We start from the raw sequence: 13,562 nt of genomic DNA on the forward strand, positions 1-13,562 counted from the left end.
CCCTTACCACCCTACCCCCTGACTTTGCTATCAACCACCAGTAACGCTTCCCTAAGCCACGAAATGACACCCAAAACTCGACATAATAAAGAAAACAGAGGAAAGAGTTGGCTCTTACCTTATCCTGCCGCCATAACAGCCACCAGGGCTGTCCACGGCCGACGACAACCGCCAATTGGCCTTCCTTGCTGCGCCGTCACAACCCCTGCTCTCTCTCTCTCTCTCTCTCTCGTTTGCGTGAGGGGTGTGTAATCATGGAAGAGAATAGGTAGAGTTGTCGGGCTTAATAAGGAAGAAGAGGAACCATGAAGTATGGTTTGTATGGGTGTTTGAAGTAGGCGTGGAGTATGGTGCGGGAATTGATGTGAACAAGGGAGTATGGGTAGTATAGGGTTCATAAAATAATCAAGCATGCCTTTTGTTTGTCTCATGGGCACGAAACACCACCCTAATACGGTTTCCCATAATTATTTTGGGTCCGATGTTTAATTATTTAGTTTACCTTTCGAATCCTTATAAACCCGTCTTAATTAACTTAGCTCGATAACTTAACATAATTCTCGACTAACAATTAACCCGACATAACTAGTAATATAAATGTATAATAATTAATATAAAATAATATCCGTTTAATTAATTTTATTATATAAAAATACGGGGTATTACAGTCTTCCCCCCTTAAAATGAACTTCGTCCCGAAGTTCGCTCCCATACTCAAACCTCAAAATGGTATTGTATATCGTACTTACAAACGTCACGCATTTCTAACACGGTTAACTCACACTTTTGACACATCAATTAAACATAACAAAAACGAAATGTTACATTCTGCCCTCCTAAAAATAAACTTCGTCCCGAAGTTTTAGCTCTTCTTTACTTAACCCAATTAACTACGACTAATAACTACCGGCGAACACAACTGTATAACAATTAAATCCTCATCTGAGAACACCATCATCTTTTCATCTCAATTCCGATCTCAAACTCGACATAAACTCATTAACCATGGTCGCACTGGACCGCAAACATATCTCCCGTAATCATCACTCGGCTCATAGGCCACTCATAACTCATTACCAGCAGTTTAATCAAACTCTCCTTTTACACATCAATTAACTAACAGAAGTAGTAACAAAACATATAGAACTCATTTGCATACGTACCCTACAACTAAACGTCAACTTGGTCAACTATAACCTACAAACAAGTGCAAATTAAGCATCAAGATTTTACAATCCTCCCCAACTAGAAACATGGTTACGTCCTCGTAACCTTCATTATTATAACAACGGTCTCAAACTACTGCTAACAACTTAAAAAGAATAAAAGGTTCTCAACTCACGTTCCAGATAACTGGTTCTTACCAAAGACAATCGATATACAACTCTTTCAAGGATGCTACCGTTACCAGTAAAAAAAAAATCATTAGTAATTATTCACCTCACCAATCATTGTAATTTCATACCTTAGAATATAGGGGATCAATCACCATAAGGAAAGAATTAGGGTCAACACTTTGGTAAATCGATCTTATTAAAATTTATAACCTAATAGGTCCAATCCAACTTTCCTTTACACAATTGTACAAATTCAGGTCAAGACACAGAATCACCGATAACAAATGAAGACAACCAGTTTCGCAGTACTTATCGTCCCAGAAATATTTTCAATTCTTATAACAAAGGGTTTAGGAATTATTCACAAATGACGAATGCGCCTTGATTGACAAATTCTACAAACATATTGGTCGAGTCAAACAAGCGGGTAAACCTCGTTATTGGGAAGTTAACATACAAGACTATCATGCATAAAATTTCGTTATTGGTATTAAATATGTTTAACTGCACTCAACACCATGACATACAAGGTTAATGTATTTAACGACACCAATTTTTTTTTTTTTTTTTTTTTTTTTTTTTTTTTTTTACCATTATTCGTTACCTGTCATGCTAATATCAACTTACCATGTTAACACGTAACTCATTTAAATCACCAAATCACATTTCCCGTTTCGACATTCGTAACCAACCACAACCCACCAATTCGCTATGTGAACGAACAACATGACTAACTTGACTCACCACTTGTGACTCCGTTCTAATTTCATTACTCCAGACTTAGCAACTATCATGAAACCATTCAACCAGACACTAGCTGGAAATCTCCTACCGAATTTATACTCACACGACAAAATTTAGCTTCATTTTCAAACTTTTACTTTCATACTGGACGGTGATTAAATTTTCTTAACATAATCTTATAACAGGGCCGTCATAGAATCCATTTACAGCTTACTACAAACTCAAAATCAGATAGACTTAATTCAATTCCTTTAAACAAAACAAGCTGAGGTGTGGACTCATATATTAGAATCTTACAGATTCAGCTTATTCATTTCAGTCCTATCTTTACTAATGAACGTCTATTACCTCAATCATCAGGATTTTAGTTGCACTTCTTTACTCAGTTATATTCACGACTCAATTAAACTTAACTATAACAACTATCATTTAAACCAGCGCATATCATATGAATCATTAAAGGGTTATCCCATTATAATATTGCCAACATAGTTATCATGAACAATCTTTATTAAAATATAATTGCTAGTGACGACTCGAGAATATAGATATTTCAAATGTCGTATTATATCAAACAATTTCCTTTATATCATGCTCCTACAATTGCAAGGATCCCTTTAGTATTTTATGACGGTATAATGATGAACATATCCATTAAGAATTAACAACACTGCTTATTATCATGTTATAGGTTTTAGGTTCAATTGAAATATTTGAATGCAATGAAGGTAATAAGTATAACTTTAGGCACACAACTCACATGAAAGTCTTGAAAACTCAGATGACACCCTACATGGGTGGACATTTAAACACGATCATTACCACCATCCATGTGTAAACTTTTAAACAAAATTATTGTAAATATTCATGCGAGTATATTAGAGAAAAATTAAATTAACTTTTAACGCCATCCACTATGCTCTGATACCACTTTGTAACACCCCGGTTTATAAAAGAAGTCCTCGTCAAGACATTCTCTAATAAAACGGACTGTTACCATCTCGGTTTCCCGAGGTAGTGAATAACAAATTAAACTCCAAGGCAATTATATAATATTTTAACTTAATTATTACAAACCTCTTTTCAACTCGATTACAAGAACTGACATAAATAAAAGTGAAAGTCTTCTAGATGATGATCTAGTCACTAAGTCGTCTGATCCAATGTCTCACGCCCATCAAGCTCCCGTCCTATCTCTTAAACCTGTCAAGACTGCTCCCCATAAAACGGATCATCACAGGTGTTCACGAATACACAGGGTCAACCACGAGGTTGAGTAGGGAAAACAAAATAAGTACAACAACAAAATACATAACTCCATTTCCAATTCGTCACATCCTCCACCTCTCCATATCACAGACCCTGAATAATCTCCACACCGTATCACATACCCTGAATAATCTCCACACCGTATCACATACCCTGAATAATCTCCACACCGTATCACATACCCTGAATAATCTCCACACCGTATCACATACCCTGAATAATCTCCACACCGTATCACATACCCTGAATAATCTCCACACCGTATCACATACCCTGAATAATCTCCACACCGTATCACATACCCTGAATAATCAATGATATCATACTCAATACGATCATCCTCCAACTCCAATGCATATGAATGTTCAAAATAAATTGATGCAAAACAATATATATAAATCAATGAACTGATGAATCGTAAAATCATGCCAGTTACCCGATGTTGTGATACCATACTCAATACGATCAAATCAGTCAATCACCTTTCCGAATATAAATGATAACGTAAAGCAACAACCAGGAATCAAGTCAACACAATCCAACAATGACGATAATAGGACAAGTGTATTTCCCTACCTCAAGTGCCAGCAAATCCAATTAAGCAGTCCAGAAATAAAGTAATGAATTTGATTATCGATCCTTCACGAATCCGCCACCTAAAACAATTATAATATTTATAATTACCAACTACTAAATATAGAGATCTCTCAATTAGGAGTCTTCCCGAAATACAATCCCGACACCAACTTATGCCCGGCTGATAATTAAAATAACCCGATTAGCATTTGACTCAACTTCCCAAAATAGACAGTTATTAAAGTATAGTTTCTTAAAATGGAAACTTCCCGATATAGTAACTTTTCCATTAACCCGTCTTTAATTAATTACTTATTATTAATTATTATTTTATTTCCAATAACTCGGGACTAAGCCAAATGATAATTAGAGTATTAAACGAATTGTGTGATTTAATAAAAACCCAAATCAATCATTGAACAGCTCAACAATCCCGACTCAAAACCCATCTTTAATTAATTTAATATCTCGGGAATTAAATTAAATAACCGATATGATAATTAAAAGATCAAACGGATTATTCGATTAAGAGAAACCCGAATTAATTATTAATAAAAGTAATCTAGTGACGACAATTAATTTGTTCACTAATAATAATACTAACCCTTTATTTTATAAATAACAAACCCGACTTATGCACTAATATTAAAACGCTTACAAAATATCACAATGGTTATCGTCCCGACTCAATTACGAACTTGAAGCCACGCTTTGTACCTCATTTCAACCCGACCCCGACTACCCTTACCCACGACCGGAAGTAGCCACCAGCAGTGGCCGCCGCCACTGCCACCGTGGTCCCCCCAACTGCCTGGACCCCACTGGACCTCACCACCGTGGTCGACTCAGGCCGGCGAGTCTGACCACGGTCACCAACATCACCGGACGCAGGTGACAACCCCACAAAACCCCTCTGTTTTTCCCTTTATCACCACCGCAACCAACCACTACCTCCTGCCAAACAACCACTATCCTATTCGCCGTCATGCATCGTACCCCGTGTCGTGGCGCCGCCGGTTCGACCTCCCCCGAGTCCACGGTGGCGCCACCCCAAACTCAACCAATCTAACTCGCTTTGAAACGCATTTAAACCCGTATGCTACCCCTCAATCGCCGCCTCCTTTCTCTACCACCACCATCACCTAAAACCACCTCAACAATGACCACCACCCTAGTCGACCCTTACCACCCTACCCCCTGACTTTGCTATCAACCACCAGTAACGCTTCCCTAAGCCACGAAATGACACCCAAAACTCGACATAATAAAGAAAACAGAGGAAAGAGTTGGCTCTTACCTTATCCTGCCGCCATAACACCACCGGGGCTGTCCACGGCCGACGACAACCGCCAATTGGCCTTCCTTGTCGCTGCGCCACAACCCCCCGCTCTCTCTCTCTCTCTCTCTCTCGTTTGCGTGAGGGGTGTGTAATCATGGAAGAGAATAGGTAGAGTTGTCGGGCTTAATAAGGAAGAAGAGGAACCATGAAGTATGGTTTGTATGGGTGTTTGAAGTAGGCGTGGAGTATGGTGCGGGAATTGATGTGAACAAGGGAGTATGGGTAGTATAGGGTTCATAAAATAATCAAGCATGCCTTTTGTTTGTCTCATGGGCACGAAACACCACCCTAATACGGTTTCCCATAATTATTTTGGGTCCGATGTTTAATTATTTAGTTTACCTTTCGAATCCTTATAAACCCGTCTTAATTAACTTAGCTCGATAACTTAACATAATTCTCGACTAACAATTAACCCGACATAACTAGTAATATAAATGTATAATAATTAATATAAAATAATATCCGTTTAATTAATTTTATTATATAAAAATACGGGGTATTACAGAAATAGTATACGAAACTAACTAAAAGTTCAAAAAAATCTTCATTATCATGCCATGACTCATAACATATGTTTTTAATAGTAGTTGGTGATTATTAAAAGTGATTTATGATGTTTCTCATATACAATGGTAATACAACATTAATAAGTTAGAATAAAGGTCAAAGTATCGTCGTTTGATAATAATAAAGTTAATGAAGAGTTAAACGAGGTTATGAACGAGGTTATGATGGAGAAAAACTAAGAAGTTTAGAGGTACAACGTAGACTTAAAAAAAAAAGGAGGGGTATAACATAGGAAATCGAAAAACGCAGGATTACACGGTAGAATATCCCAAAAAAAAATCAAGTGTTAACAATAATAAATAATAAATAATTACATAAACATAACTTAAACAATGTACTTCCTCCTATTCACTAAAATCTTCAAAGACGAAATATAGTGGACATGATTTCCAACGAAATATCGAAAAAAAGAAGAGGATCAAATTACCTTTGTAGTAATGACCTTACTTGAACAGGATCTTTCCTATAGGGTTGTACCTCTGTATCCTTGAGATCTACAGAGGCAGGTGACTGGGTGCATGTGGTTGATGAACCATTAGCCTTGCGACCAGAGCGTGATTGACAACGACTGGCCATCAATTGTAAGATATTGTAAGATTGTCGGTTCACTGTAGATGATCGTTCCCTAGACCATTACTGGGCTTGGGATGGTCGTAAGGCTGTCTGACACATCTAAAAAAAAAATTACCTTTGTAGTATGGAATTCCAAGACATTTACTATTAGAAATAGAAATACTCTGTATTACCTAATCAAAAAAAAAAAAAAAGAAATACTCCGTATTAGGTAATCTCACTAGGTAATGATATCCAACTCGAGTCGATCAAGGAAAACAAAAACCTTAAAACGCACAACTTCTATTTAAGTTGTTAATTTAATCTTTTACATGTACATCGATCCCTTTTATCGTCTTTAAATTTCTTACAAAATACGTACTTGAATTTCTATTGTTTTGTTTCTAGTAAAATATGGCTTCCGATTTCTCGATGTTGCCTGTTGATCTTCTCGGTGTCATTGCATTAAAGTTGGAAACTTTCGAAGATTTTTTTGAGTTTTCTGCTGTATGTCGTTCATGGAATCGTGCTTCGTCTTCAGTAAAGCACCAATGGACAGCTACACCAATTGTACCATGGCTATTACTTGCTGAAAACAATCAGGATAATCCCGATTGTGTTCGCAAGATTTTTAATCTCAGTAATAACAAGTGTTATAAATTCAGTCTCCCTGAGACTTTCGGAGCAAGGTGTTGGGGTACGTCTTATGGCTGGATTGCAATGATTGACCGTAACTTGGATGTTCAATTGTTTAATCCAATTACTAAGGCACAAATTCCTTTCCCTTCTCTAAAACCCCCACGTACTTATTTTAATCCTCGAAGTGGTGAAAGTTACCAGAATTGGTTTTTGGATAGTTCTGCGGACAAGGTGATTGTGCTTAAAGTACCTCAAAATGATCATTACGAGTTTGTTGTTATGTTAGTTCGTCAGCATTGCTATAGTGTAGCAATCGCTAGGCACGGCGACCAATGGTGGACATCTGTCTCCATCAAATCAAAAGGTCGGATGCTTGATGTTGTTGAAATTGATGATAATATATTAGCTTTATACAACGACGGATCAATTGTATCTTTGAATGTCAAGGAATTCAACGCGCTTGAGCATATAAAACCAGTAGATTATTCACCGTGTGGCCATGAATTATTCGTCAAGTTCAACCGTGGGCATGTGTACCATACATATTTGGTCCGATCAGGTAGTGATCTCCTCGCAGTGTTAAGATACAGGGAACAAGTGGGTAATGAGAAAGACGATGATGATATTTTTTGTCAGACAATTGATTTTGAGGTGTATAGATTTAGAACAGTAGACAAAAGTTGGGAGGAAATTGATGATTTGGGGGAAGTGGCATTGGTCGTAGGTCGTAATTCTTCCATGTGTGTTTCTGTAGGACATACCAATGGATTGCAACGTAATTGCATATATTTCACCGATGATTATCATTTGTTTTGGGGATCAGTAAGAGAGCCTGGTGGACATGATACAGGTGTCTTTGACTTCGAGAGTGGCGACATATGGCCATTCTACGAAGGTGATGATATCCATTCAATATTTTCTCCACCTACCCTGTTTATTCCCCAATTTTAAAATGTTTTATCATACGAAGTACGATTTTTTTTTTAGTTACATGAAATGGAGTAGTCGTTTGAGGGTTAGCGATGGCTTCTGGTCTATTTTGTTTGTTAGGAGACTCCTTTTCTTCTATCATTCGATTATATTGAATTCGATTTTATTTTTGTTCCATTTAGATTGAATTGAGTTCCAAGTACTATTTAGGCTACTTATATCATCAAGAGTTTGGTTGATTCATCAATTCAGATATTTTCGTTTGATTTTTCAAGTTCAGAATTTATTTCAAGAGGCCTAAAAATAAGTCATTTATAGACGAAAGTTAGTGTTGGGTTTGTGCCTTGATTCTATTATATAAACTCTCTAAGCTTCTACCTAGCAGTCATACCGTCTGAATCTGTAATCTGAAAACTCCTCACATATCAATAAAACTCTCTCCCTTCTGCCCTGTGGACGTAGCTAACACACCGTTAGTGAACCACGTAAATCTGTGCGTTTGTCTCTTTATTGTTTTTATCAGTTCTTTCTTGCTTTCTGTTATAACAGTTAGTCTTGTAAAATACATGTATTCTACAAACTTGTTACGTAAGACCGCCTTAAAAAAAATGTATAAATAATAAATTCAGCGCCAATAACTTCCGATTTCTCGACGTTGCCTCTTGATACATCTTCTTAGTTCTTAGTATCATTGAACCAAAGATTGAATTAGGTTTCGGGTACACAATTCAGATTGAGTGTTCCTTTAGTTGTGAAATTCCTTCTGTGCTATCATTCAGTTATAAACTGTTGGAAATAGGGGCTACTATTTGCATAGTCTTTTTTCCATTTTGTCCCACATTGGTGAGGAATAGTGTTTGTGTTGTGTTTATATATGACCACACTCCTTACCATATCACTAGTGGGTCATGGGAGGCTTTTGTGGAAGCTTTGCGAGGTGCTTAATTCAGCTCGCACACGCGCGCGCGCGCGTGCCCGTGCCCGAGCCCGGCCCGGCCCGGCCCGTGCCCGAGCCCGGCCCGGCCCGGATCCGGATCCGGATCCGGATTCGGGATTTGGGATTTGGGATTCGCCTGCGGCGGGCTTTGCCTATCTTTTTGGGCCAGAGCCGTTTGTTTTTGACTGAAGAGTACCAGTCTTTGTCATTGCTTGCTCTATGCACTAATCGTTAAGTCTTGTTGGTAGTCTTTGTTAGGCTCCCCGCACCGACCTGTTAGTGCCGATAGGCTCCTCTCCACTTGTGTAAATGCTGCATTAATAATGCTGCAGTGGACCTGCTCTTGACAGTGACTCGTTGATCTATTTTGCTATAAATAGATCAACATTCTTCAGCATTAATTACAACAGCAATCACTCTCCCTTCTCTCTAATCTCTTCTTCTCTTATCTTCTCCTCTATAATTCCTGGGTGAAGTAATAGATTCTGTCGTTCCAAGTCTCACAGTTCCGAGTGGGCGAAACTGAGTTGGAGACTGTAGTGTTATCCTTGGGGAACTACCTAGGCACTAGGCGATCGCCACCACCACGGTCGTACCGGAATATAGTTTTCAAGGCAGTGGCTACCTTACCACGGCACTACTAATCGGGTTATTTCTATTCTGGTTTTCTTGCTTTTCATTGTTACTGCAGTTTACGACTAACATAAACTTCTTACATAAAACCGCATTCCATAAAATAATATTTAAGTTGAATACCTAGATTAAGGAAATTAAATTTGACTGCTTACCCTATAACCTAAAAAAATTTGGACCACTATATAAAAATTGATAAATCCCACAAGACTCCAACTCGAATTCGTCAGGCTCACGGTTACTATAAATTGTTTAATTAGTTGTGTTTGTTAAATTAATTTCACTTTCTTTATTTTACTTTTCAGTTTATATTCTTTCTTTTTTAGATGGCTGTCGATTGGTTTACGTTACCTCTCGATCTTCTTAGTTTCATTGTATTAAAGTTAGAAACTTTTGAAGATTTTATTAATTTTTCTGCTGTATGTCGTTGCTGGAATCATGCTTCTTCGTCAGTCAAGCATCAGTGGAGCGCTAAACCAAACGTACCATGGCTATTACTTGCTGAAAACAATAAAGATAATCCCATTTGTGTTCGCAAGATTTTTAATCTTAGTAATAACAAGTGTTACAATTTGAACCTTCCGGAGACTTTTGGAGCAAGGTGTTGGGGTTCGTCTTATGGCTGGGTTGCTATGATTATTGACCGTAATTTCGATGTTCAATTGTTTAATCCAATTACTAAGGCACAAATTCCTTTCCCTTCTCTAAGACCCTTATATGACGGTGATGAGAGTGACGAGGATGATGAAAGTTATCGGCATTGGTTTTTGAGCAGTTTTGCGGACAGGCTCATTGTGCTTAAAGTACCTCAAAATAATAATTACGAGTTTGTTGTTCTGGTAATTCATGAGTATTACCAAAGCCTTGCTTTCGCTAGGCAAGGTGATCAATCGTGGACGCCAATATTCGTCAAATCAAGAGTTAAGATGGTTGATATTGTGGGTATGGATGATAAAGTATTTGGTTTGTATGAGAATGGTGAATGGATCAATTGTATTTTGGAATGTCGAGGAATTCAACGCTCTTGAGCATATAAAACCAGCAGACTATTCACCATCTGGCCACGAATTTCTCGTGGACTTTAACACAAGGGGTGTAAACCACACATATTTTGTACGATCAGGTAGCGATCTCCTTGCGGTGCTAAGATATAGGAAAGAAGTCCGTGATGAGGATGATACTGATTACGATGATGAGGATGGCGATGATGCTGAACACAATGATGAGGATGATGCTGATCACGATAATGATGATGATAGTGATTACGATGATGAGGATGATTCTGATTACGATGATAAGGATGATTCTGGTTATTTTTCCAGGACAAATTATTTCGAGGTGTATAGATTTAAATCTGAAGACGAAAGTTGGGAGCAAGTTGAAGATTTAGGGGAAGTGGCATTGGTAGTAGGTGGTAATTCTTCCATGTGTGTTTCTGTAACACATGCCAACGGGTTGCAACGTAATTGCATATATTTCACTGATGATTTAACTATGTGTTGGAAAACATCAGTAAGAAAGCCAGGTGGACATGATACGGGTGTCTTTGACTTGAAGAATGGCAATATAAGGCGATTTTACGAAGGCGGTGATATGCACTCATCATTTGCCCCGCCAACCCTGTTTATTCCCCAATTTTAATTTATTGGTAGTTCCGGACATACAGTATAATTCTTGCGGCAATAATATATGTCGGGTAGATGTTAGAGGTTACAAAGATTGAAAGTAGACGAATAGTTTAGTATTGAGCACTAAAAGGCATCAGTTCATTGTTGAATATACTCCCTAGTTTGTAATTTGTCCGTCGAGGGTGGTAATGGACAATAACATTTGTATGCTACAAATGATTACCGAGTATTGAATTTTTACTCGTAGTAATCAGTCGAGGATAAACGATGAAGCAACCTCATGCATTTAATTAATTAAGAGTCTTTTATCTCGTTGTTGTCTCGGGTTATTACTCCTCTTCTATTCTTTATAAGTGTCGAATATACAGGGAATACAATTCTTGAAAATAACATGGATATAAATGTAATAGCATAATAGTGAAACTAGGTTTGACCCCGTGCATTAATGCACGGTTTATAAAGTTTTTTTATATTTGTACTAAATTAGATATATAATAGTGGTATCTCATTAGGTGTTTATTTTTCTCATCATTGCATTTTGCTTTGAGAAATAAAAAATTGAAACTGAAAATTAATTAAAAGAATTGAGTGGCATGTTGAAATGTATTTTTGTAAATAATATTTTTTTATACCGCAAAGTTATGAATCCAGTTTATAAATTTTCTCAATTTTTTGTCTCAAAAGTAATTAAAACGGTTATAATTTTGTTTTATACAGAGTATGAGTCAAGTCATTCTCAAATAATAGAATCAGTACAATATTTAGTAAATCATAGTTTGATACAATTTTTTTACTAAAATATTTTAATTAAAATATTATAGATTAGAGTTTACTCAAAAAAAATATAATTTGATGAAAAGATTAATTTAAAAAAAAAAAAAAGATAATTTAATTCAGAATGTACACGCTGTTTTTTTCCCGAAAGTTGGGCTCTTTTAGACGGGTAAGAGACCACTACAAAAAACTAAGAAATAGCATGATTTCGAAGGAAATACCAAAAAAACAAAGGATCAAAATACCAACCCAATTTTTTTATTTCAAAGACGGTATTATGGAAGTCCAAGACATCTACTTCTCGGTATTAGAAATAGGGAGTTAACCCAAAGAGAAGGACCTATACTATCAAATGTTTTCCAAGTAAGGACCTAAAATTCATAACTTTACAGTTAAGGGACTCTAGACTAACACCGTTACTTTTTCCGTTACCATTGCGCATATTAATGGAAAAAAGAACAGAAAAATGGAATATATAGCACTACACTGTTTTGTACGAAATTTGTTTGGTTTGTATAATCAAAATACACAATTCTTTCTCGTCTCTCTCCATCTCAATCTCTTCTTTACTATCTACTACTCGTATATATAGCAAAAACGGGTGGACTATGAAGTATAAAGTCAGCTCATTTATGGTGAAATTGCTCAGTTTGAAACTGGCTCTTATTTGAATATGTATATTGAAATCGTGGCCAAATTCGTATAAAAACCCGATAGCGGAATTCACATAACATTTTACCTTCACTAACTATAGCACATTCTAAATTTCCTTGTCATTTGAAAAAATTTTTTCGAAAGAAATACAGTTGCTCCTCAATCTAGAATTTCTTTACATTTGCTTGAGATTTTGTACTTTTGTACCAATCTGACATACAGCCAATTTTTTGTTTAATAACTTAATACTCGTATACAACTATACATTAACTTGTACTTCGTCAATTTCTTATACAAGGTATTACGATCTGTAATAATTGATTTATTGCTTCAAAGTTCAATCAATTTATGCTATTCGCCGGACACTTGGTGTGCAAACGGTAAAATCGTACCTTCACGTCAAATTTTCCGGGATTTCAGGCCAAATTCTGAAAATCACCGTCTACTTCCACATATCAAAGCTTCTCATCGCAATCATTTTGCTTAGAGAATAGTGGTAATAGAATAGTTTAGACATTTTTCAATCATAAAGACTTTGCTATGGTTTCTCTGTAGTTCTCTAAGTAAGTAAGAGTATACCTGATAAAACGGGTCAACGGGTCGGGTTCGGGTCAGGTCAATTCAGGTCTCTCGTTCAGTTCGTATTAATTCGGGTCGGGACGGGTCTTTTCGGGTTTCGGGTCTATTTCGGGTCAGCCGGGTCGGGTTGTTTCGGGTCGGGTCATTTTCGGGTCAATGAATAATAGAGAAATAGCCATTTCAAGTCTTTTCGGTTCAATTAGAGTTATATTTTGTCGGGTTATTTTCGGGTTTGGTGGTTTCGGGTCGGGCCAGTGCGGGTCACGAAAGCTCGGGTCATGTTCGGGTCGGGTCAGGTTAATTCGGATTTTTGGGTCACATTCGGGTGATGTAGTTCGGGTCACTTCGGGTCTCGGGTCAGCTTTTTTAGGTCGGGTCAATCGGTTCGGGTTGCTTTTGCC

The 13,562-nt window shown here is 37.1% G+C and overlaps 2 protein-coding genes and 1 pseudogene across 2 annotated transcripts; all 3 read left to right on the forward strand.

Annotated features, from left to right (window-relative positions):
• Positions 1-6,272: 6,272 nt before the first annotated feature.
• On the forward strand, positions 6,273-6,508 carry LOC141616264 (small nucleolar RNA U3; annotated as a pseudogene).
• A 293-nt stretch (positions 6,509-6,801) lies between these two features.
• Positions 6,802-7,977, forward strand: LOC141614622 (F-box protein SKIP23-like). The gene has a single exon (XM_074433368.1). It carries the CDS (start codon positions 6,802-6,804, stop codon positions 7,975-7,977), a length of 1,176 nt encoding a protein of 391 aa, XP_074289469.1.
• Positions 7,978-9,852: 1,875 nt separating this feature from the next.
• Positions 9,853-11,167, forward strand: LOC141614623 (F-box protein At2g17036-like). Its single transcript, XM_074433369.1, has 2 exons — positions 9,853-10,493; positions 10,786-11,167. Exons 1-2 carry the CDS (start codon positions 9,853-9,855, stop codon positions 11,165-11,167), a joined length of 1,023 nt encoding a protein of 340 aa, XP_074289470.1.
• Positions 11,168-13,562: the final 2,395 nt, after the last annotated feature.

Source organism: Silene latifolia, chromosome 11, assembly GCF_048544455.1.
Source record: "Silene latifolia isolate original U9 population chromosome 11, ASM4854445v1, whole genome shotgun sequence".
Taxonomy (NCBI): Eukaryota; Viridiplantae; Streptophyta; class Magnoliopsida; order Caryophyllales; family Caryophyllaceae; genus Silene; species Silene latifolia.